At 43.1% G+C, this 23,000-nt stretch overlaps 1 protein-coding gene across 12 annotated transcripts in view; it reads right to left on the reverse strand.

Moving 5' to 3' along the window:
- NLGN1 (neuroligin 1) overlaps positions 1–23,000 on the reverse strand; it is a 596,375-nt gene that overhangs the window by 4,418 nt on the left and 568,957 nt on the right. For 9 of the 12 annotated variants that reach the window (XM_005309651.5, XM_065557743.1, XM_065557746.1 and 6 more), the window contains 2 exons: positions 7,966–8,178; positions 88–877 (listed from right to left, as the gene is read on the reverse strand). In XM_005309651.5, the coding sequence (XP_005309708.2) occupies positions 88–877; positions 7,966–8,178 (1,003 nt within the window). The remainder of the gene's footprint in view (positions 1–87; positions 878–7,965; positions 8,179–23,000) is intronic. The other 3 variants (XM_008174577.4, XM_008174582.4, XM_008174579.4) reach the window with 1 other exon arrangement.

Consider the following 23,000-nt stretch of genomic DNA (forward strand, 5'->3'; position numbering starts at 1 on the left):
AAGTATTTCCTACAGAAGTCCATAGGAAAGGATTGCTGGATCAAGTCCTTAATTTATATATGAGATTACTCTCTATCTAGTACTCACCCAGTTTTTGCAAAGTTTGTCCAATATGTCATCACTACTGCGCTTAACATGACATCATTTTTGGAGAAATTACAGGGAAATAATTCAGTAGGACCAATCATAGGGATTCCCAGAACATAAGGAACCTCATCTCCATGGGCTGCATCTGCCCAAGCAGGTACCTGATCTGTTTGGCAATGATGGTAGAAGGCATAGAAGTATGTAGGCGATCCAAAATTCGAGTGAAGATCTGCTGTAGCCACTGCTGGTGCAACCCACTGGTGATCAGTAAACAAAGCTAGCAGTGTTTTCCTTCTTGTCTCTGGATTGTGTCGGTCTGCCCAGTCAGTATACATAAATTTAATAGTTTCTCTCAATATATCTTTGCCTTCAGGGTATCCATATAAGTTATCGACAAAATTGGAAACAGCAAAGTCAAAATCACTAGCTGATATGCCATCTTCGCTATCAACTATATTTTCAACAAATTTTAAACCTTCTCCTTGGTTAACTCCCAACATTATGTCATAGTTGAGGAATTCTCCTTGTTCCATCAATATCTGAGGATCATCTGGTATCACATCACCATCAATTACTGGTCCAAAGGCTATGTGGTATCGTGCTGGTTGAATGTCCTGGTCCACAAGTTCTCTATAAGGCTTCTTCTGTAGACACTCTACCAATTCTACAGTGTCTGACATGTTACAACCAACTTTTGTAGCCAACATCCTGGCATATTTTGCAGGTTGGAAACTAACTGCCCAGCTGGAGAGAGCTGTTCCACTTTGAGCTATTGCTCTTTGAAAAAGTCCTGTGGGGGAAAAATATTTAGAAAGTACTGAGGTGACCTTTATAAGCATGTGGTTGTTTAATGTTTAGATTAGGTATGTGGGAAAATAGGAAATCTTTTACCATTATTAAAAAAATTACTAATAAATAAATGCAGTACAGAAGGTAAAATCTGCTTGTTGCTGTATCCACATCTAACGTGTACAAGAAAATGCACATGTATATATAAATCCTAGACCAATAGATAAATAAAACTCATGCAAATGCCAATTTATAGCAACTGAGGATCTGGCCCTATGTAACTCAGGAAGCTGAAAGAGTGGGAGAAATTGTCTGATGCCATATCTTGTTCAAGATAACACTGTTTGCTTTGAAAAACTCATAATACTAAAATTATTTTATTAGGTTGGAGGAAAAGCCAGTCATGCCCTGCAATTGACTGATTTCTTAGATATTGTTCTAGTCATCAGCACTTGCATGTGTACGACCATGTTTTAAATGGAAAACTGAATAGGACCTAATATACTGTTTTTATAGACTCTGTTTAGGATTGAACTTGGCTTGAGATGTACAGGGCTTCTCAATTGGGTATTATAACAAATTGTATATTCTGAAGCCATACAAAATACTGGGCAGCATTCCTAACTCATTTATCTAAGAGTCAAGATCCTTTCTTGTAAAAGATCCTATTTTAATTAAGGTTTATGGTGATCACATTTAAATAAAAAAAGGAAAATGATAAAATTCAGGTACACTGAATATCCTAAGTTTCAGAGTAGCAGCCGTGTTAGTCTGTACCCGCAAAAAGAACAGGCGTACTTGTGGCACCTTAGAGACTAACAAATTTATTAGAGCATAAGCTTTCGTGGACTACAGCCCACTTCTTCGGATGTCCACGAAAGCTTATGCTCGAATAAATTTGTTAGTCTCTAAGGTGCCACAAGTACTCCTGTTCTTTTTGTGAATATCCTAAAATATTGCTTTGTGACTTAGACATTTAAACATAAACTCAGGTATTCATTTATGAGAGATGGGGTGGATGGGGGAGATTCTGCTGTCACTTATACTTGTGTACACCTGAAGTAACTCCACCGACATCAGTGCAATTTCTCTGGATTACTCTGGTGTTACTGAGAGTAGAATCTGGACCAAAAGCTCTGCTCACAAATATACGAAGCCGGCGGCTTAAGATCAGCATTTTAATTTAATTTTAAATGCAGCTTCTTAAACATTTTGAAAACCTTGTTTACTTTACATACAACAGTAGTTTAGTTAGATTATATATAGACTTGTAGAGAGAGACCTTCTAAAAAATGTTAAAAAATGTATTACTGGTACGCGAAACCTTAAATTAAAGTGAATAAATGAAGACTCGGCACACCACTTCTGAAAGGTTGCCGACCCCTGCTCTACTCCATACTCCTAGCAAATCATAATTTAGTCCATATTAGGCAATATATTTTACCCTTCTTGCTAATGAGTTTTAAAGTATTAAAACTTTTTTCTGCATCACCACAGAAGTCCTGCAACTGAAGGACAACAAAACAATTTGTAATTATGCAGTCTCTTTGTACAGTCTATTGGAAAATATTTTGTAATCTGACCTATATTTATTTCATAGCTAACTATAAGTTATGCAAAATGCCCTTTGACATATACACATTACACTAACATAAAGCATATTTGGCCAAAATTTGCTTTTATTTACACCAGTACAAATCTGGAGTAATTCTAGTGACATCAGTAGATTTGCAACAGGGTAACTGAAGGTAACTTCTGAAGGCAACATCTGACCCTCTATCATTGATTTACGCAAATAAAATACCTTTGGGGCACACCCTGCTGATCAGCCAGTACCAGGGCCAGCTCTAGGATTTTTGCCACCCAAAGCAAAAACAATTTTGGCCACCCCCCTCCCCGTTTTTTAATTACCCCACCCCCAGCCCCGCCTCAACTCCGCCCCTTCCCCAAATCTAGGGTTACCATATTTTGAGTGTCCAAAAAGAAGACACTCCACGGGGCCCCGGCCCCGCCCACGCCCCCCCACCCCAACTCCACCCCTTCCCCAAAGTCCCCACCCCAACTCCGCCCCCTCCCCTGCTTCCCACGAACATTTGATTTGCGGGAAGCCTGAAGCAGGTAAGGGGGGTGGGCGAGGAGGCGCGGCCCAGTCTGTCCCCGCCGGCGTCTCCAACCTGGGTCAGCTCGGGCCCTGGGGTGCCGGCCCTGGGCCAGCCCACGGCCCAGCACCGCCAGCCCGGCCCCCGGCCCAGCACCGCCGGCCCCTGGCTCAGCACCGCCGGCCCGGCCCCGGCCCAGCACCGCCGGCCCCGGCCCCCGGCTCAGCTAGGGTTACTATACGTCCTCTTTTTCCCGGACATGTCTGGCTTTTCGGCACTCAAACCCCCATCCGGGGGGAATTGCCAAAAAGCCGAACATGTCCGGGAAAATGCCGGCCAGGCACTTCCCCTCTCGCGGCGGCTCTGCTCCTCCCGACTCTTCGGCTCTGTTTAAGAGCCGAGCTGCCCGAGCGCTATGTTCTTCAGGCAGTCCCCTTGCCTCCGGACCCCAGCCGCCGGCCGGGCACTTCCCCGCCCGGGCTCCGGCGGCGCAGGGTCCGGAGGCACGGGGGCTGCCCAAAGCCGGTAGTGCTGGGGCAGCTCGGCTCTTAAACAGAGTCAGGGGAGGAGCAGAGCCTCCGGCCGCGGCGGCTCTGCTCCTCCCCGACTTCAGCTCTGTTTAAGAGCCGAGCGCTACGGGCTTTGGGCAGCCCCCGTGCCTCCGGACCCTGCGCCGCCGGAGCCCGGGAGGGGAAGTGCCCGGCCGGGGGCGCAGGGTCCGGAGGCAAGGGGGCTGCCCGAAGCCCAAGCGCTACAGGCTTCACGGTTTGCCGGGCAGCCTCCAGACCCTGCGCCCCCGGCTGGGCGCTTCCCCTCCCGGGCTCCAGCTGCGCTGGGGAAGCGCCGGCCGGGGGTGCAGGGTCTGGGGGCTGGCCGGCAAACCGTGAAGCCGGTAGCGCTCGGGTAGCCCTTTCCGCGTGGCTGGGAGTGGGAGGGAGGAGGGGGCAGAGTTAGGGCGGGAAAGGGGCAGAGTTGGGGCGGGGTTGGGGGTGGGGAAATGGGCGGGGCCAGGGCCCGTGGAGGGTCCTCTTTTTTAATTTGTTAGATATGGTAACCCTGGCCCCGGCCCCGGCCCCCGGCCCAGCACCGCTGGCCTTTGGCCCCGCACCCCCGGCTCAGCACGCCGGCCCCTGGCCCCGCACCCCCGGCTCAGCACCGCCGGCCCCTGGCCCCGCACCCCCGGCTCAGCACCGCCGGCCCGGCCCCGGCCCCTGGCCCAGCACTGCCGGCCCGGCCCCGGCCCAGCACTGCCGGCCCGGCCCAGCACCGCTGGCCCCGCATGTCCCGATTTTCCCGGACATGTCCGGCTTTTGGGGATTTCCCCCCAGACCGGGATTTGAAGCCCCAAAAGCCGGACATGTCCGGGAAAATCCGGACGTATGGTAACCCTACCCAAATCCCCAGCTCTGCCTCCTCCCCCCAGGCTCTCAAGCCTAGGAGGGAGGGAGGGGGAGAAGCGGCGCGGGAAACGGCTGTTTCCCGCGCCACGGCTGCTCGGGATCTCCCCCTCCCTCCCAGGTTTGAGAGCCTGGGAGGGAGGGGGAGACCCCGAGCGGCCGCGGCGCGCGAAACAGCTGATTCACGCGCCGATGCTCCCCCTCCCTCCCAGGCTTGAGAGCCTGGGAGGGAGGGCTTGTCGCGGTGCGCAAATCAGCTGTTTCGCGCACCGTGGCGAGCTAGGGTGGCCGGGGCACATTTTTACGGGCGGCATTCTGGCGCTGGCCATGCCGCCCCTAAAAATGTGCCGCCCCAAGCACCAGCTTGTTTTGCTGGTGCCTAGAGCCGGCCCTGGCCAGTACCTCCAGGGAACAGGAGTTGCACCTGCTTGACTCATCTCAGAATTTGGCTCTTTAAAAATACAAATTATGGCCTTCAACTTGCAACATAATATGCGGATGGACTCAGGCACTGCACAGAGCCTGAGTCAGGGCCTACCTGAATCACACTGCAGGATCAGGACCATAATCAAATGCTAGTTAAAATTAATTGCTTCATGAAAACATTTTTTAAAAAGATCTTGTTGGAGTTTTAAAATCCTTGAAGATAATAACAGGACCAATTCCTGAGGTCCTTACTCAGTCTCTACTCTGCCCTTACTCAGGCAAAACTTTCATTGTAGTAGAATCTGGACGTGGACTGAAATATGTGGCTGAAGAGCATCTCTAGATCCACGAGATGAGTCATAACTGAGTTTTGCCTGAGTAAGAGCTGAGTAAGAACAAAGCAGAACCTCAGAATTAAAGGCATAGAATATATAACATTTATAGGGCCCAGGTATTCAGTTGATGTAAATCAGCTTGAAGTCAATGGATCTACAGCGATTTATACTAGCTGAGGATCTGGCCAGTAGAATATATACAGCATAATACCAAATTGGAATTTTCACTTGGATGTAATTCTTAATGCAACGTAGCTTTACTTTATGTGCATACTGTGTAAATATCTTTTTTTAATGGTTTAGAATTATTTTCTATATCAATGAAAGAAAGAGTCAGTTACATGGTAAGAAAATGCTGATATAAACACGATAGCTTGTTAAATGGCACATAAAAGGCCAGATTACGTTAAAAGTCGTCATGTCGTCTAGCCATAAAGTACAATTCAGTTACTTTAAAGAAATACTTCTGTTGAACCATGTTAGTGAATAATGGATGACAGCGAGAAAAGTAATTTTCATACTGTAACTGATTTCTGCCAGCAACAATGTACAGTAAAGGAAGTGAACTAGATTTCTATCAGGAAATATTCACACTCATGGCTCAAGGGGCTGTAGGCTGATATTAAAATGACATTAATGCATAATGGGCCATATTTTGCTATCGTTTGTATGTCAAGGTCCTACTGAGGTAAATAATAATTTGCATTTATTTGTCCACAGATTTCAAAGTACTTTACGAGATGGATAAGCACTACGGTTCCCATTTTGCATATGGGGTAGCCGAAGCAAATTATTTAAGATCTCCATCTTTCAATGTGCTGAGTGTCTCCTGACCCCTGCAGAATGCTCTGTTCAGTGGGGGATGAGAGCACTCAAGTACGCACTCAGCATATAGTAAATGGGCTTGTGCTTTTGACAAAATTTTATAGTGTTACAACATGACTGTGTAGAGTTAGCTGACAAGATGCAGATCATGACTAACTGGTCATTGCAGATAAAAGCATATAGTGTTCAGCATTACATCAGCTACTTGTAATTAAACCAAAGGTTCAGACATTGGCAGAGAATGGAAACCAGGTTTCCTGACTCTTAGCCCCATCCTCAATCCACTATGCCACAGATGACCCACACTGTGAATACTGCAGAAAAACCGATGGCATGATATGACCCAGAGATTACACATGGTTATGGGCACTATGCTTAGGCTAAGTTCTGACTAGTAAATCACTGGCTTAATATGCCATTTTACAAAACATGTCACAGGTTAACATGCAAAAGATCTATATAATTGAGAGTGTCAAATTTATACATGGATTCTACACTTCTATTTCAAGGTATTTCAAGTATTAAAGTGGTCTTTGGCTGGAAATGGTTAAACATTTTTTTTAAATAAGAATAAATAAAAATAATAATGATTTTAAATCATTTTAAAAATAATTTTTAAAATTAAGCCCACCAGCCTAGGAATCTATTTTCCATGATAATATTGTTTACATAATAAAGAATTGGCCTGATTCTTCTCCCATTTAGAATCATAGAATACCAGGGTTGGCAAGGACCTCAGGAGGTCATCTAGTCCAACCCTCTGCTCCAACCAGGACCAATCCCCAGACAGATTTTTGCCCCACATCCCTAAATGGCCCCCTTAAGGACTGAACTCACAACCCTGGATTTAGCAGGCCAATGCTCAAACCACTGAGCTATCCCTCCCCCCTTCCTCCCAGCACAGTAAGGCCAGATCCAAAAGCTCACTGAGATTTAGTGGGATTCTTTCCATTGACTTCAATAGGCTTTGGATCAGGTGCTCAATCAGAAGTAAATTCTACTGATGTCAGTGGAGTTACTCCAGTATGAGTGTACAATCAGGCCCTACAGGGAGTTCACCAATGTAAATCAGAGGAAAATCAGGCCTTATGTGTCTCTCCAGACTCCATCAACAAGGGTTTTCTGTCATCTGCCTGCTAAGTCTAAACAATATAGCATACATATATGTGAAACGGATACTGACAGGATGGAGGAAGAAAAACAATGTGATCAAAAAGCAATGGCGGTGCAAATGAGAAAAAAAGTGTGTGGAATTCTGATGCCAAAATGGAAGGAAAAAAGGTTTTTTGGCCTCAAACAACATGTTTGTAATTTCCTGCTGTCTGCCTTAACTTAACTAGAGAAAAGGTGTTAAGTTATGCAATAGAAAAAACATATAGGGGCAAAAAAAAAAATTAATTTGTGACCTGGATGCTTTGACAATTTTGGTTCATGCATGCAAAACATTCAAACATTCTTTTCTCAGAAGACAGCAAGTGAAATTCATGCAGTTTCAGACAAAAGATTTCTGAACTAGGCACTTTTTTCCTTCCCACTAGATAATACTGTTAAGCATTTCAGCCATTAGCTTGAAAACAGGAACCATGTCGTTTTATTTTTCTTTAAATCCTGCTCCTCATGAGAAACTAAACATGCCTTTGATGACTGATTGAATATAGTCGACCTCATCGACTGTGAGCATCTCTGACTGGTTTTCCAAAGAGGACACCCTTAGGTAAGAAAGAAAAGAGACAAAAATGATGTGCTGTGCATGTGCTGTTCAGAAGTCTGTTGCAAAAGTGTTTCTACAAAGCTCCACAGGAAACAGAAAGAAAGCCACCCCAAATTTAAACGTGCACAGAAGAGTTGAGGGGAAGGCAGCTATTACAGCCTTTAAAAAGCCAGATTATTATTGAGTTGAACTCAGCAGTCCATAGAAACAGAGAGAGAAATACAGAGCATCACAGAGTACTAATGGTGGTGGCATGCAGACACCAAAATTGTCAATATTTGCAACCTGCATAATACCTTTGGTTGAATTGCTCCAACGGTTACCTTCAGAATAATGGGATAAAGTCAACAGATTGACGCATGAACCGCCTGCACCGGATCCAAAAACAGTTATTCTTAATGGGTCACCACCAAAGAACCCAATATTTTCACTAGTCCATCGCAAAGCCTGGATTAGATCAAGGAGGCCATAGTTTCCTTTTGCTGCTTGATCCCCAGTACTCAAGAAACCTGCAAATGTAAAGGAAAAAGAGAAAAGGTTTAGCATGGGCTCCTCAGATTATGCTTGTTGCACTGTTATCTTTTCAGTAATGCTTCAAATGTAAATGGAGCTAAGTACTATGGAAATACATACTTTTTAATATCCACTTGGCAATAATTTACAAGTAACTCATCCTTGCTACAGTAAATCCTTTGCTGTTCATTGTAATATTAACCATGATAAATGAATGTGAGAATTGTGTAGGTACAATACAGGATAATATGCTCATTGCAGTACAAGACTGGGAATAAGTCAGTAAGGACCTATGGCTTTTAAATATAATAAATTGAGAATAAAATCTTTGGGGAAGGGACCATGTTTTCGGTATGTGAGCAGTGCCTTTCTAATTGTGGGCACTATTGGAATGCAACTAATGAAAAATAATAACACATGTGTGTGAACAGAACACCACAAAATTTGTAAGGCCAAATGTTCAGCTTGCAAACGTGTGTGTTAAAAGGATTGTGTCTGCAAAACTCGGCACATGCCTTTTTATGTAAGCATAGGAGTCAGCTGGGCACCCAGCTACCCAATTTGCATATGCAGATGTGGGGTTGGTGCATGCCAGAGGGGTGGCTGCTCAATTTTGCAATCCATTGATTGTGGTGTAGGTACTCCCTGTATTACCACATTGCCTCCTTTCCCCCTCTTTTCTCTCCCATTCGCTTTACTCCCCAAAAGATTCAATTTATGTCACAGGACAGGCTGAGCTGTACAACCTGAGTGATTCTCCTACTCCCTGAGCTCCAACCCACATCCATTAACCTGGGTTAACTGAGTCTGCATTAAAGGATACACGAGGCAATTTGAGCTGCTCTAGTAACCCCTTAGCATTAAATAGATAGGAGCTTAGATGTAAACCAGGGAGCACATAACTTGTTTCCTCATAGTCAGATTGGGAATTGTATCAGGTGGAGAAATGAGTGCTTTTCCTGTAGTCAGTACAGGAACTTTGTTTTTTTGTTTATTAAAGACTTGTTATCATTAGGCAGCTGACTCTCAAAGCTGAACAATAAACACATCAGAGAAAAGCCCCTCTTGGTTTTTATCTTGGACCCCATGGGTCCCGTTGGCCTCCTGTATAAAGTCTTTTGAGCAAAGGTTTAAATAATATCAGCATTTTAAGGAAAACCAAAAGCCTCCACTTGTGTATGAAACTGATTTCACGCACACAAAATGGACACCGTAACAGCCTTTCAATGAGTGCCCTGTAGAGAAGTACCACCATTAAAACAATTATCTCCACAGGAACTAAATATTAGCAGTTCCTCTGTTCTACTTAAAGTTACACTAATTTAACTCTCCTTTGATGCAGAGATCACCACGCTAAACAAAAAAGTTTACAGTAGTTTTCCAGAAGAAAGCATACAACAATTCTCTTACAAACCTATTCACTCACACTATCACATCAACCGCAATACTTGCAGCTCTTAAGACTTAAATTCAGAATAATAACTGTGTATGATATTGATGGGGAAGGAAGAAAAAAGATTCCTTATTTATAACAGCTAGTTACTATGTCCTTTAAAAAAAAATATCCCTTTTGCTACCCAAAATACCAGGGCATAAACAGGGAGAAGCTGAATTTACAGACTCAATTGCATAGAGAGAGAGAGAGATGACCATTTACTCTAGAAGTCAACAGGACAGCGACTGCAGAAATACAGAACACAACATGTAGTAAGAGCTAACAGAGGAGCTTTATTGTAATTGATGCACCTTTCCAGTGAGAAATGGATACAAATTCAAGAGAAGGAAGGCTTCAGAATATTTCTTCTCTTAATGCATAGCAACATTAAGGCCATGATTTCAAGCTTTGTGATAAAGGACTTGATTCCACCCCCACTGAAGTCAATTAAAAGACTCCAACTGACTTCAATGGCAGTGGAACAGGTCCAGAGTTAGGCACCTAAATACAGGTGTTCTGATGTACAGAGGGGCTGAGCACATTGAAGTAAATTTGAGCTGGTATGTCCAGCCTCTCTGAAAAACAGGTCACTTTTTTTTTATAATGTGCCAAATTTTAGGCACCCAGGTGTGAACTCTTAATCCTGAAGGGTGTGACAAGATATCTGATTCAGAGTTGTACAATCACTTGGCTTCTACTGAACAAGAACTCAGATACATTTTGACCAAAATATTGATATTCATCTGCAGCCAAATAACATTTGCCCAGCATGGGTTGGGGGAGGAGATGACAAGATAAGAAGGCCCCATTCTACCTTTTGGACATTCAGCTACTGCTCCTCTTCTCTTTATGCTCAATGCCCTATTGGCAGCCTTTCCCTTTCAACAGGCCCTTCCCCCCCCTCCATTCTTTCACTTCTATTCCTCTCTCACTCACCTTCCCAATATCAAATCCCCTCCTTCTCAGGAGGAAAGTCATAAACTGTAGCTCTTGCAATCTGCATGTGAATAACACACTGGCCAGTAGTCCTCTGTGCACTCTATCCACAGAAGATGTGAATCTGTTACAGCCCCCAGCTACAGAATACGCTTCTTGACTCAAGCTGGCAAGCTTCATGCTTTTAGCTCTACTGCTCCCCATTTCAATCCCCTGTGTTGGCTCGGGGCGGCTACAGAATTTGTATCATCCCTTACTCTGCTCTTTAAAAGTTTCATTTTGATACTATCAACAAACTTTGTTTAAGAGAGACAGATATGACTCTGAGCTTGCAGATGTAGATCTTCACCCGCTAGACCAATAGTAAAAGCAGAAGCACAATCAGATTAAATTATATAATCTTTCGAGAGGACAGCAGTCCATTATTTTTTATTACTATTATTTTTAGACTGCAAAACAAGCAAAACTTTTATTTAAAACAAGTAACACTGTTCAGACTAGATTTCATTACACAAAATGGGAAACAACATTTAATTCTTATTGGAGTGGGTGAAATTTTCAGACGGCTCTTGATGATCAAATGGAGATGTGCTATTTGCTCCGCCTTTTTCATATCGTGGGATGACAACAGCAAGTTACGTATAATAGGAAAAGAAGTACTAGACTAAATTCTGCACACAGTTACGCCACAGTAAATCTGGAGTCACTCCAATGACTTAAAGACTGGTGACTGAAGGCAGACTTTGGTTCACTGTACCTAACTGATATGTTCTGTTTTGTCAGATTATGCCTAATCACTGTTACTAGTTTGTATTACTAAAATTCTGCAGTAACAAACAAATATTTGTAATACACATGACTATTGTTTATTGCTCTAGTCTTTAGTGTTCAGTCAAATGCTCTCACATTCATTCTAACAGACCTTCCCAAACTGTAAACTGCATGGAAAGCTAATTGGCCTTGCTGCAGAGAGATCTGAGCTATGCTACATTTGTTTGTTTTAGGTCAGTGCTGAGCTTTATTGCCCAGGGAGGGAACAGGCTAGTGGTATAAAGTGCAAAGCCAGCAGTTCTCCAGTGTTAAGACCTAATATACCACATCTAATTGGCATATTTTGTTCAGTGTAGTTATATCCGTGTAGATTCCTATTCTCAGATTTTTTTTTTTTTATTAAAGCTAATGTTAAAAAAGTATATAATACATAGGTTGAGAAAAGAGTGTCTGTACATCGGGGCATAGTGCTTAGATTATCCATAAATACAAAGTTTGTTTTTAATAGTCATATATCTTCTGTCTGTGTGTTCCACTCTATGCATCTGAAGAAGTGGGCTGTAGTCCACGAAAGCTTATGCTGAAATAAATTTGTTAGTCTCTAAGGTGCCACAAGTACTCCTGTTCTTTTTGCGGATACAGACTAACACGGCTGCTACTTTGAAACATGATACAGGTAGTACATAATCAGCAATAACCCAAATTTAGGTGAATAAATTTAACAATACAGTTTAGATATTAGAATCTGAATACTTGGGTACATCAGTCATGAAAAGTTGTACAAAGATTTGGTTGTGGAAAGCAAAATATATCAATGAGTGGAGATTGTCCCTCAGTAATGTGCATTTAGGGTAGGTTGTCCATTTAGAAGACACAATCCATGAGGAAAGTATTTCAATTACATTCCTGACTGCGCTTCTCATCAGCACTCCAGCTCATCCCTCCTGGTATTGCCAATGTCCGGTGATGTGTTCTATGTAGATGAACCTTGACCACCTGATGGTGTCTGACACCATGAGTTGCTGCATCAGCCAAGCATAGCGTTGACCAATTCCGCATTCTCTCAACACTCGCTCGTTACTGGGGTCCCATGCACCCAAGGCTCCGACAATCGGCGCATGTGTCTGAATCTGGTATCCCTTAGCTCTCAAGGTTTCAGCCAGAGGGGCGTATTTCTCCTCCTTTCGAGCTCGGTCATTGTGGAGGGCTGGGGTCCTGTTCTCGAAGGGCACTGTGACGTCTACCATGATGAACTTCTTCCGGTCCTTGTTGGCGATGACGATGTCCAGTCCCAGTTGCCTGTTGGTTCCCGGGATGGTGGAGTTCAAGGACATGTTACAGATGGGTGTAATCTGCCCCTCTGAGAGTGCACGGGCCTCTCCAGTGGTTCTGGTTCACTTTTGTGTGGACTACCATAAGCTAAATGGTGTAACTCACCCAGAAAACTATCCAATGCCACGCACAGATGAGCTATTGGAGAAACTGGGACGTGCCCAGTTCATCTCCACCTTAGACTTAACTAAGGGGTACTGGCAAGTGCCCCTAGGTGACCCAGCCAAGGAAAGGTCAGCCTTCATCACCCATGTAGGGCTATATGAATTTAATATGCTCCCTTTTGGACTGTGAAATGCTCCTGCCACCTTTTAGAGACTGGTAGATAACCTTCTGGCTGGATTTAGGGAATTTGCAGTTGCCTACCTCGACAATGTGGCTATATTCTCAGATTCATGGGCAGAATACCTGGAACACTTCCAAGCTATCTTCCAGTGCATAAGGGAGGCAGGATTAACAGTTAAGGCCAAAAAGGGTAATGTACCTTGGACACCAGGTGGGTCAAGGTACTATCAACCCCCTACAGGCTAAGGTAAATGCTATCAAAATTGGCCTATCCATAAGTCAAAGAAACAGGTCCAATCCTTGGGTTTGGCCAGGTATTACTGACGATTTGTACCACACTACAGCCAAATTGCCACCCCACTGACAGACCTAACCAGGAAAAAACCGCCAAATGCAGTTCAATGGACTGAGAAAGCCTTTCTGAAACCTTCCCTATGGGTGGCAGGATGGCTCTGACCAGGCAATCTTGGATGGAGTTGTTTCGCAGCTGCCAGGCTCTGGAATGGGGCTTCCGGCTACACCGGACGTGGGGCAGTGTCTCGTTGGTATAGCTGCACTTCCTACATCGCTTGTCCTGATTCCCGGGGCAGACGGCTCCATTCAGCGGAAAGCAGTTGAGCTGGGCCTTGTGGATGAACCTCCTGTCAGCAAATGGGGTGAAGCTGCCCCTGGGAGGAAGTGGTTGCTGGCGTCACCTTGAACACTACCCTCCCTCCCACTGGCCCTTGTCTGGCTTCCGCTTCAGGTTTTCTACATGCTGGCAGTGGAAGACATCCTTCAGGGTCCGCTCCAGCATGGCTCTAGCTTTACACTTTAAATCAACCGGCATTCCATATTATGAAAACCATCATGCTTAGAACATTCAGCTGCATAACTCAGCAGAACACTGCCAGGTGCCAAGAAAGGGCAAAAATAATCTAGGATACTTTAGATGCTCATGGAGAGGCCCCGGGAGGGAGAAATAATTAATATTAATTTATTATTGTTTTGTGTTATAACTCATTACAATTCTGTGCATGTGTGCAGGAAGGAATGGGTGCTGGTGTCATGACCTGACATCTTTCCACCTCCCCAATAGCATAGGAGCCAAACTGAACTGGCGACTGAGACTACATGCAAAGTCCCCACACACCAGAGAAGTTTTGGTCCCTGCAAATAATTTTCTTTAGGAATACTGAGGCATGGTGTAAATGAAGATGGTAGAAAAGAAAGGCTCATAAAGGTTTGAAACTAGCTGTGCTTTCTTTGTAACCTGTGTGGAGCCTAAACACAGGAAGATATGGGAGATACCAGTGGCTTTAAGGAAATATAATTCCCGTGTTTAAGGAAATTATAGAGTTCTGTGGCTGAGCATGCCAGGAAGTTGCGCCCAGCCCCTCTTTTGACTGGATTATAGACAGTTAATGAGCTGTCAGTCTAGAACAGGCAACACATGGAGTATAAGAATGACTGGCATAGGCTATGGGGATCAAAGGCAAACTGGCTGAAGGCCTTTCTTGAACGCCAGAAACTTTGGGATAAGAAAACAGTTATGGTCAGTGTCTACGCTGGATTCCAATGAATGAGTTTTCCCTCTCTTTTCCTGAACATGCTTCACTCTTTGTGGTCCCATACAGGTTCTGATGTTGAACAGACCAGCAGTAGTGGTTCAGAAAGATTTTGCTGTGCCCAAGTGATCCCAGACCATTTGCCAGCAAAATGGAGGGTTGGTTCACATTGGAGGTAGGATGATTCTGATGGGGGAGGCAGGGTGGTTTGAGGGGCTAAACCACCAGCTTGTGGAACCCCATATCCTCTTCTGTATTTCCTGTGCAGCAAAATGGGAGGCAGCTAAATCACTGTCCGTAAGAGCAAGTGATGAGCTGCAGAAGACCAATATGGTGGTTAAGAGCAGAGGCAAACCTCTGGTGCTATGAGAATTCACACCAAGCCCTGAACCTCATTCTAAAATACAAAAATCCTGGAAAAAATAAAGCAGAACTCATTTCCTAGAGTTAAAGAATCCTTTGCAAAAAGACTCTCACACAGAGAGCAGAAGAGGAAATATCTATTGTCCTCTACAAGGGCAGAGATTTGGAGAATGCATGTTTGGTTCAGCTAGAGAGGAGAGCTTTCCATTTAAAAAAAGAAAAAGAAAAATGGAAGAATCAGTATTATACTAATAATTTTGCCTCCATTCAATTAGATTCGACAAATTATGACTTATGTCCCAAGCACTAGATCCAATGGAGAAGAAATATCTTGTACCTCCTCAGTAAGAATCACATTGGCTGACTTCCACGTCTACACAAGACGGATAGATATTGATGTTGACTTTCATGACATGAAACATTTCTACCTCATTTTTCAGAACCATAAGATGCCTGTTAATATCACCAGCTGTTCATGCATTTTTGTTTGTGTGCACCATTAGTAGCATGGCTCAGAAGCATGCAAACTGTGAGGAAGTCAGAGAAATGACTGATAAGACAGAGGGGGGCATTTTTTAATTTTAGTGAAGAATGGCTCAAAGTGATTAAACCCATCTCTTTCTATGGCTCCACACACAGCACCTGCTCTCTAGAAACACTTTAAAACAACACAGAATGGGGCAAATTCAGTCCTGTGGTGTGAGTGGATGAAATTCATATTTGCATCAATTTACGATGTATACCAAGGAAGAGTCTGTCTTAATACGTTTTTATTTAAAGTTTTTCATCCTCTGTATCCCAGAAAGCAATAAGATAGATACCATTAGTTCAGTGCCTTTCCCAGGTTTTTGCCCTAGGGAGAACTTGAACTGTCACTAGCTGGGTGAGTTCAGGACAAAAGGCTTACTGTTTAATCTCCTTGAACTATCCACCATTAGCACAGTGCCTGTGCAGGCAAATATCTAATCTATCAATCTGTCCGTGGTATTTCTACGATGCTGATCTCTACAATATCTAAGTATCAAGTACAGAAATGTAGAGTCCTAGGGTTCTCCATAGTGAACTCTGCTTTTCATCTCCTATACTTGTCAGCTTTTGTAGACTTTGAAAATAAAGAATCCATTCAATAACACACTTTAAAAAAAAACAGTGGAAGGCTTCTGCAGAAAGGTGAGTTTTGCTTTATACTCTGAAAGTGGTCAGCTTTGGGCGCATTCTGAATCCCTTAGGTACACTGTTCCATAAATAGTACCTCCCACTAAGAACGCCCCTGCCTTCAGCATCAAGAGCCCTGTGCAATATCAGCCGGAGCAATCACTGTGGTGGATTCTGGAGGGAGTATCTATGCTCGGATCTGTTGACTCCAATGGAGTTACCACCAAGGGCCTTTTGTGCTTAGGAGGGAGGTTCATTAAACTTGGGCAGCCTCCTCCGAGTTGCAGAGCAGCTAGACAAATGGGCACAGCTAAGCACCAAGCCCTGGGATTTGCATAACACACTTTTCCCCATAGATTGATGGTGACTTAGACCTACTGCTCAAACACATAGTTTTACATAGGGGATGGGCAGATTCTAGGGATCACCATACTGCTCTGCCACTGGGCTTCCCCCCCTCCCCACCACTTTCATTGGTTGGCTGATGATAGTGTTGATTTGTTTTGGTTTTGGTTTGTGTTTGTTTATTTGTTAAATGCTGCAATGATTGGCCAGCTTTTTTCCCTCACCCACTGGGGGGGAGAGGGGGGGAGGTTGCTTAAAATGTGTTTTGCCCTTTCTGCTCTTGTTTTTACAAGAGATTTTTAACGTGGTTGGGGAGGAGGAGTAAGATAATAAAAGAGTCACAGAAGTTGAAAGGTGCTGTATAAGTGCAAAGAATTAGAGTGCATTATTCTAAACTTTGACTTGTTTTGAACATTCCCATTAACACTATGGGGTGGGGAGTGACAAGCCTTCCAAGAATCTGGGCGAGAAGATGCAGGTCCCTTCTGACCTTAAAGTCTATGAGTCTATGAGTCTATGTCCCATTTCATTTTCTACTTGCACGCCTCTTGGCAGGGAATCAAGATTGGCAAGACTCTCCCCTCTGAAGATTTCCAAGCACACATTATAAATCCAATATACCTGAACAACCGATCTAACAATGACAATGAATGGTTAAAAAAAGTCTTACTTGACAGCAGTAAGAGGTATACAAGGTAGACATAGTGCTACAAAAATATAACAGAAGACACTTTATAAAAACAGTTGCCCACCCTGCTTAGGTTGTTTAAAGGAATTACACTTTGGCCTTGTGACTTTCAATTCACCCCAGCCATTTGTGTATGTGTTATAATCAGATGTGCCTTGTCATGTTATTGCTTATATAGCTCCATAAAGTTAAATGTTATGCTTTTATTTACTGAAAGTAAATATTAACTGCAGATGTGCAGAAACATCATATGTGGGGGGGAGGGGAAAGGTAGATCTGCACCTCAAATTACCTTCTGCACACCCTGCAGGTATCAAGTTGTTCAGTGAAAAGATTTTTGGCTTTGATACCTCTTATCAGTATTTAATACTAATTACAAACTACAAATATGTGTGTGTTGCCCTTTAAAGTGTAGTTATCGAGTTGGAAGTATGTGTGAAATAACTAAAATGTATGTACTGTGATTAAATTTAAATAACACATTTGTTTTTATTGTGGGCATCTATCTTGAATTCACACCAACTAACCCTCTGCATTTATTAGGTGAGCTGCAGTGCTGTGAACATTACCATATATGTGATATTCATGAAATAGAGAATATGGTACCTCACTTTGCTGACACCGCCACATATTTTAGAACAGGCAGAATATCCTTAATATTAGTAGCATATTTTACTAATGGAGAAGGGATAAAGCAGCTAGAAAACTAGGAATCACAATATTGAAAAAGTAGAAAGAGGGCATAAAACATAAAATGAATTTAAAAAGTCTTCCTCCACAATCAGGTGTCTGCAACACATATCAGGTTCCAGATCTTATAAACAAGGCTTCTGAAAATGTTGCTCCAACTTATGTCTTGCATCAAATGCACAAAAGACAGTGTGATTGTAATACAAGTGTAGAGTCTTCCTAGTTCTGTAGATTCATGCTAAATACGTACAGATTACAAGCAGGTGAATGATTTAAGAACTGCAGGATTTTATTTTAGTTCTGTGAGATGTGCCAAAAACAGACTAAATCATTATATGTTTTAGTATTAATAAGCAGATTCATTCTTTATTGACTGTCAAAGATGGAATGGACACTGACAGTGCTTACACTTACATAGCAGGCTGCATCTTGAAGGATCACATAAGCAGCTCTAGAGATACATTTTGGATTTGTAAGTTAGGGTTACCATACGTCCGGTTTTTCCCGGACATGTCCGGCTTTTTGGTAATCAAACCCCCGTCCGGGGGGAATTGCCAAAAAGCCGAACATGTCCGGGAAAATGCCGGCCGGGCACTTCCCCTCCCGCAGCTGCTCTGCTCCTCCCCTGACTCTTCAGCTCTGTTTAAGAGCCGAGCTGCCCGAGCGCTATGGGCTTCAGACAGCCCCCTTGCCTCCGGACCCCAGCCGCCAGCCGGGCACTTCTCCTTCTGGGCTCCGGCGGCGCAGGGTCCGGAGGCATGGGGGCTGCCCGAAGCCGGTAGCGCTCGGGCAGCTCGGCTCTTAAACAGAGCCGAAGAGTCAGGGGAGGAGCAGAGCCTCCGGCCGCAGCGGCTGTGCTCCTCCCCTGATTCTTCGGCTCTGTTTAAGAGCCGAGCGCTACGGGCTTCGGGCAGCCCCCATGCCTCCGGACCCTGTGCCGCCGGAGCCCGGGAGGGGAAGTGCCCGGCCGGGGGCGCAGGGTCTGGGGGCTGCCCGGCAAACCGTGAAGCCGGTAGTGCTCAGGCAGCCCTTTTCGCGTGGCTGGGAGTGGGAGGGAGGAGGGGGCGGGGTTGGGGCGGGGAAGGGGCGGGGTTGGGGCGGGGCTGGGGGTGGGGAAATGGGCGGGGCCAGGGCCCCGTGGAGGGTCCTCTTTTTTTATTTGTTAAATATGGTAACCCTATGTAATTAGAAAATGAGATTAATAAATCAGTATGGAGACCTGGATCGCCATTGTACCTGGGCAAACTGCAGGACACATGACAATTCTATTACATTTCTTGCTGTTTGCAAAATATCAATGAACAGATATGGCTTCTATGTAGCTGTTCAGCAAACCATGTATGTGAACATATTTCAATCTCTGAATTGTACGCAAACATTCACCTTGAATATGTATTTTAATTATTCATTGTGTGTCAGTTAAGTCATATGGTATTGTTTATGCTCTGCAATTTAATGACTGAAATGTTATAAACTGGGGGCAAGCATCTTTCAGACAAATAGGCTATGACCTTGTTTGTAGCTGATTAGAAGATTTGGCACAAAGGTCAGCCATTACCCAACAGTCATTGTAATAAAAATCTCTCCCTATAAAAGTTCATGGAAAGGTGAATAGAAAGGGGTGTGAACATGGCTGACTTGAAAAATGTTTTGGACTCCAAAAAGATATCCTAGTATTCACACAGAGCTTTACTCAACCTGTAAATACACCTGTACCTCGATATAACGCTGTCCTCGGGAGCCAAAAAATCTTACCAAGTTATAGGTGAAACCATGTTATATCGAACTTGATTTGATCCGCCGGAGCGCGCAGCTTTCCCCCCCCCCCGGAGCGCTGCTTTACCACGTTATATCTGAATTTGTGTTATATCGGGTGGCGTTATATCAGGGTAGAGGTGTACTAGGAAACAGTTCAGCTATTTTATCTACATCATTTCAGTTTTGCTTTTGGAAGAACAGTATTGAAAAGTTAAGCTTATGAACAATAAGCCATATTGTGAGCAATGCAAAGCAACTGCACTAACTCATTAACTTACTGGACCCTAACGTACTGCAGCTGGGAGGTACGATTTCTTAACAAGTCCAATAGTCAGCACGACTGCACCAGTAGTTGGCCTCAGGAAATCCCCATTCCTGCTGCCAAAACAACAATTTGCAGAATGTAATCAGCTAATTGCAAAAGGTCCACATTCTAAATATAGGCAGTGACAAGAAAACCTTACCCTTTCGGCTCAGCCTAGCATTCTGAAAGTACTCATGGAGAAAAGCATGGCATTGAATTAATTCTCATCTGTGTTTTTACAAATTATAAGATGAGTAACGTTGGTGGGATAGGCCGGGGTCACAAAAATGCTACAGCTGTGGGGGTCTTTGAAACAACAAAAAGAAATTCCGCCTCCTTTGGGTTTTATTCCTCATTTTCTTTTAGTGTCACAAAGCCCAAGCTACTGGAGTCCTTTAAAACAAAGAAACTATCCCTCTTTTGGATCTTAGGCTTGGTCTACACTGAAAAGTTATATTGGCATATCTACCTTGGTCAGGGTTATGAATAAAACCCTACTCCTGACTGAAACAGCTACGCCAACAAAACCCCCAGTGTAGATGCAGCTATGTCAATGGAAGAGTGCTCTACAGTAAATAAAACAATAACAACGCTCTCATAACCCAATGTCTCTGAAAACCTTAATAAAACCAATAGTTTCTATGAGACAACATGGCCCAAAGCAAATCCTAATAGCAGGGTAATGTATACAATACAAAAAAAATCAATCATATAGCAATCCTTTGGAACACAGACCATCCCTAAACTAAACACAGCCCCAACCAAGTCCCTAAAGATAAACCACTAACTCACAAACATAATGGGTGAGATTTGTAGTGCTAGCCTAACTCTTCTCCCATAAAGTTAATGGGGAGTTTTACTTTCAGTGGGAGCAGAGTTAAGCCAATGCTCTTAGGACATTTGAAAATCCCACCTGAAATATTTTCAGGGTGCTATATTTTGTCCCTTGTCTATTTAGTGGGAGAAAACAGTTTCCTTGAAGGAGGCTTTGCCTCTTTTTCTTTCATAATTATATCATGGTTGCCCCACTATTCCAATCCTATCAATCTCAAATACCAAGATGTGGTGTTAAGCAGTACACAGAACATCGAATCAAATGCCTACCCCTTGCAGCATCAGAATCAATTTTCAATGGCAAAAATGGAATTATGGCATATTATGTATTGACAGAATTATACATGAAGGACTGGAACCTTCAGACCTTACTGGATATTATTGGGCAGCACAACTATGAGCCATGATAGCTTGGTGTAATGGAGAATATCAGTAAACAATGGATAGACATGGAGTCAAAAGCCTTCTCAACTCTATAAGGTCAAGAATCTTTATAATAAGAGAGCCAAGATCTGCTGAAAAAGTCTCCCTTCCCATCCAGCTGTTTCTTTTACCTTAAAAATCAGTGACAAAATGAGGTTCATATTCTATAATCTGATCCATGTGGAAAGACCCCTTAAAAATATTGGGAATTTAAATCAGTTTTGAGAAGAGACCAGAAAATAACGCAAATTTTTGCACTTGCCAAGAATTTTTATTTTTATGAAATTTCAGCTTTTGCAGAGAAAATTTTCCCAAATGAAAAATGGTAGGTTGACAGAGCTCTATGGTTAGAAGATGCTGTGGATGATGGGATTTTAGGCCGAATTTTTCAGCGTAAGGTGCCTAAAGAGAGGCACTTAAATTCGTATTTAGGCAGCCTTATTCAACCCCAGCTCCCACTGACTGTAAATTGAAAATGTTAACTTTATTTTATTGTGAAATGGGACAGTTAATTACACATGCGACTGTTTAGAATGTGCATTGATCCAGTTTAGATTTGCTTAGTAATGTCTTTAAATTGAAAACTTCTGCTGATCTCTGCAGGGCTGCAGAACAGTTTCTTCCCACGTTAAGCCATGAAATAATCTTGGATTTGTAGTGGCTGATCTGGCTGTGTGTTAATATGGATTTTGGTTAGTATTAATACTTCCGGAAACTTTTGAAAATGCATATGGATCGATAAGATGGTGAAATGGAGATTGACACTTTTGATGGTCATTCTTATAACAATGGTTTAAAAATATGATGAACAAGCCACTTTCAGGTTCTTTGATACAATAGTAACTCAACACTGGGGGGCTCTGTGATGAGGATCCAATGTTAGTATATAACCTTATAAGTCAGATTTGAAAAAAAGGGAGGTCAGGAATCTGCCTGCAAAAATGTGTGTGCAATTACTGTAATAGCATGCACAAATGTATTTAGATACCTAAATAGCCATTGGAATGTGCAATCATCCAATGGAGGTCAGAAATTCAGTTGCTAATGTGAACCTCAGAGTTTGCTTTTTGAAAACGTTGACATACTCATACTGTATTACCATGAGTTAAATAATCAAGTTAAAAATAAAGACATAAGCATCTCTTTTTAAAAATTAGGTCAGGTTAAATTATCCTATATGTGACGTTGCATCCCAAAATGCTTCATAGAAATATAATTATGAGTGTAAATATGACATAACTGTAATATGTTTTATGCTAGATATGCCATGTAACATATCTTTGCAAAGGTCATGATCTACTGAATATATTTGTATGCATTTATAATTTTTATATTTGAAGTTATGAATATTGGCTATGTATTTGTTTGATTCTAAGTAGCCTCAGTAAAACATTTGGTCAGCTTCTTGAGAAAGGACTATTTTCAGTAAGTGCCCAATCAAGAAACACTTAACTGACAATGGACTTTGGGAGACGCCAATCCACATCTGAGCTTTCCTGGGAATGTTCAAACTAACGTGTAAACAATAGCGTTGGCCTGCAAAAAGCTGAATCATTCATAGACATGTGACTTGCCCAGGTGGCTACTGACTCCATCTTGTTGCTGTGATTTTGCACAGGAGAACAAAGGGGTTTCTGCCCACAAGAGAAAGAATATAAAAGGCCCTGGAAACCTCTCCATTTTGACTTCAGCTGGCTCAGAAGATAGCCTCTCCACCGCAAAGAGATGCCTGAAAGAAACTGGAACAAAGGACAGTAACTACAGGGGTGTGCGAGTGACTGCTGGACCCAGATTAGGAAGGAGTCTAGTCTGTGAAAGATGCTTATTGGAACATCTCTGAGGGTGAGATTTACCTGCATTTAGTTTCCTACTGTATAAGGCTTTGACTTGCGTGTTTTTGTTTTATTTTGCTTGGTAATTTACTTTGTTCTGTCTGTTATTACTTGGAACCA

The sequence above is a fragment of the Chrysemys picta genome, chromosome 9 (genome assembly GCF_011386835.1).
Source record: "Chrysemys picta bellii isolate R12L10 chromosome 9, ASM1138683v2, whole genome shotgun sequence".
NCBI lineage: Eukaryota > Metazoa > Chordata > Testudines > Emydidae > Chrysemys > Chrysemys picta.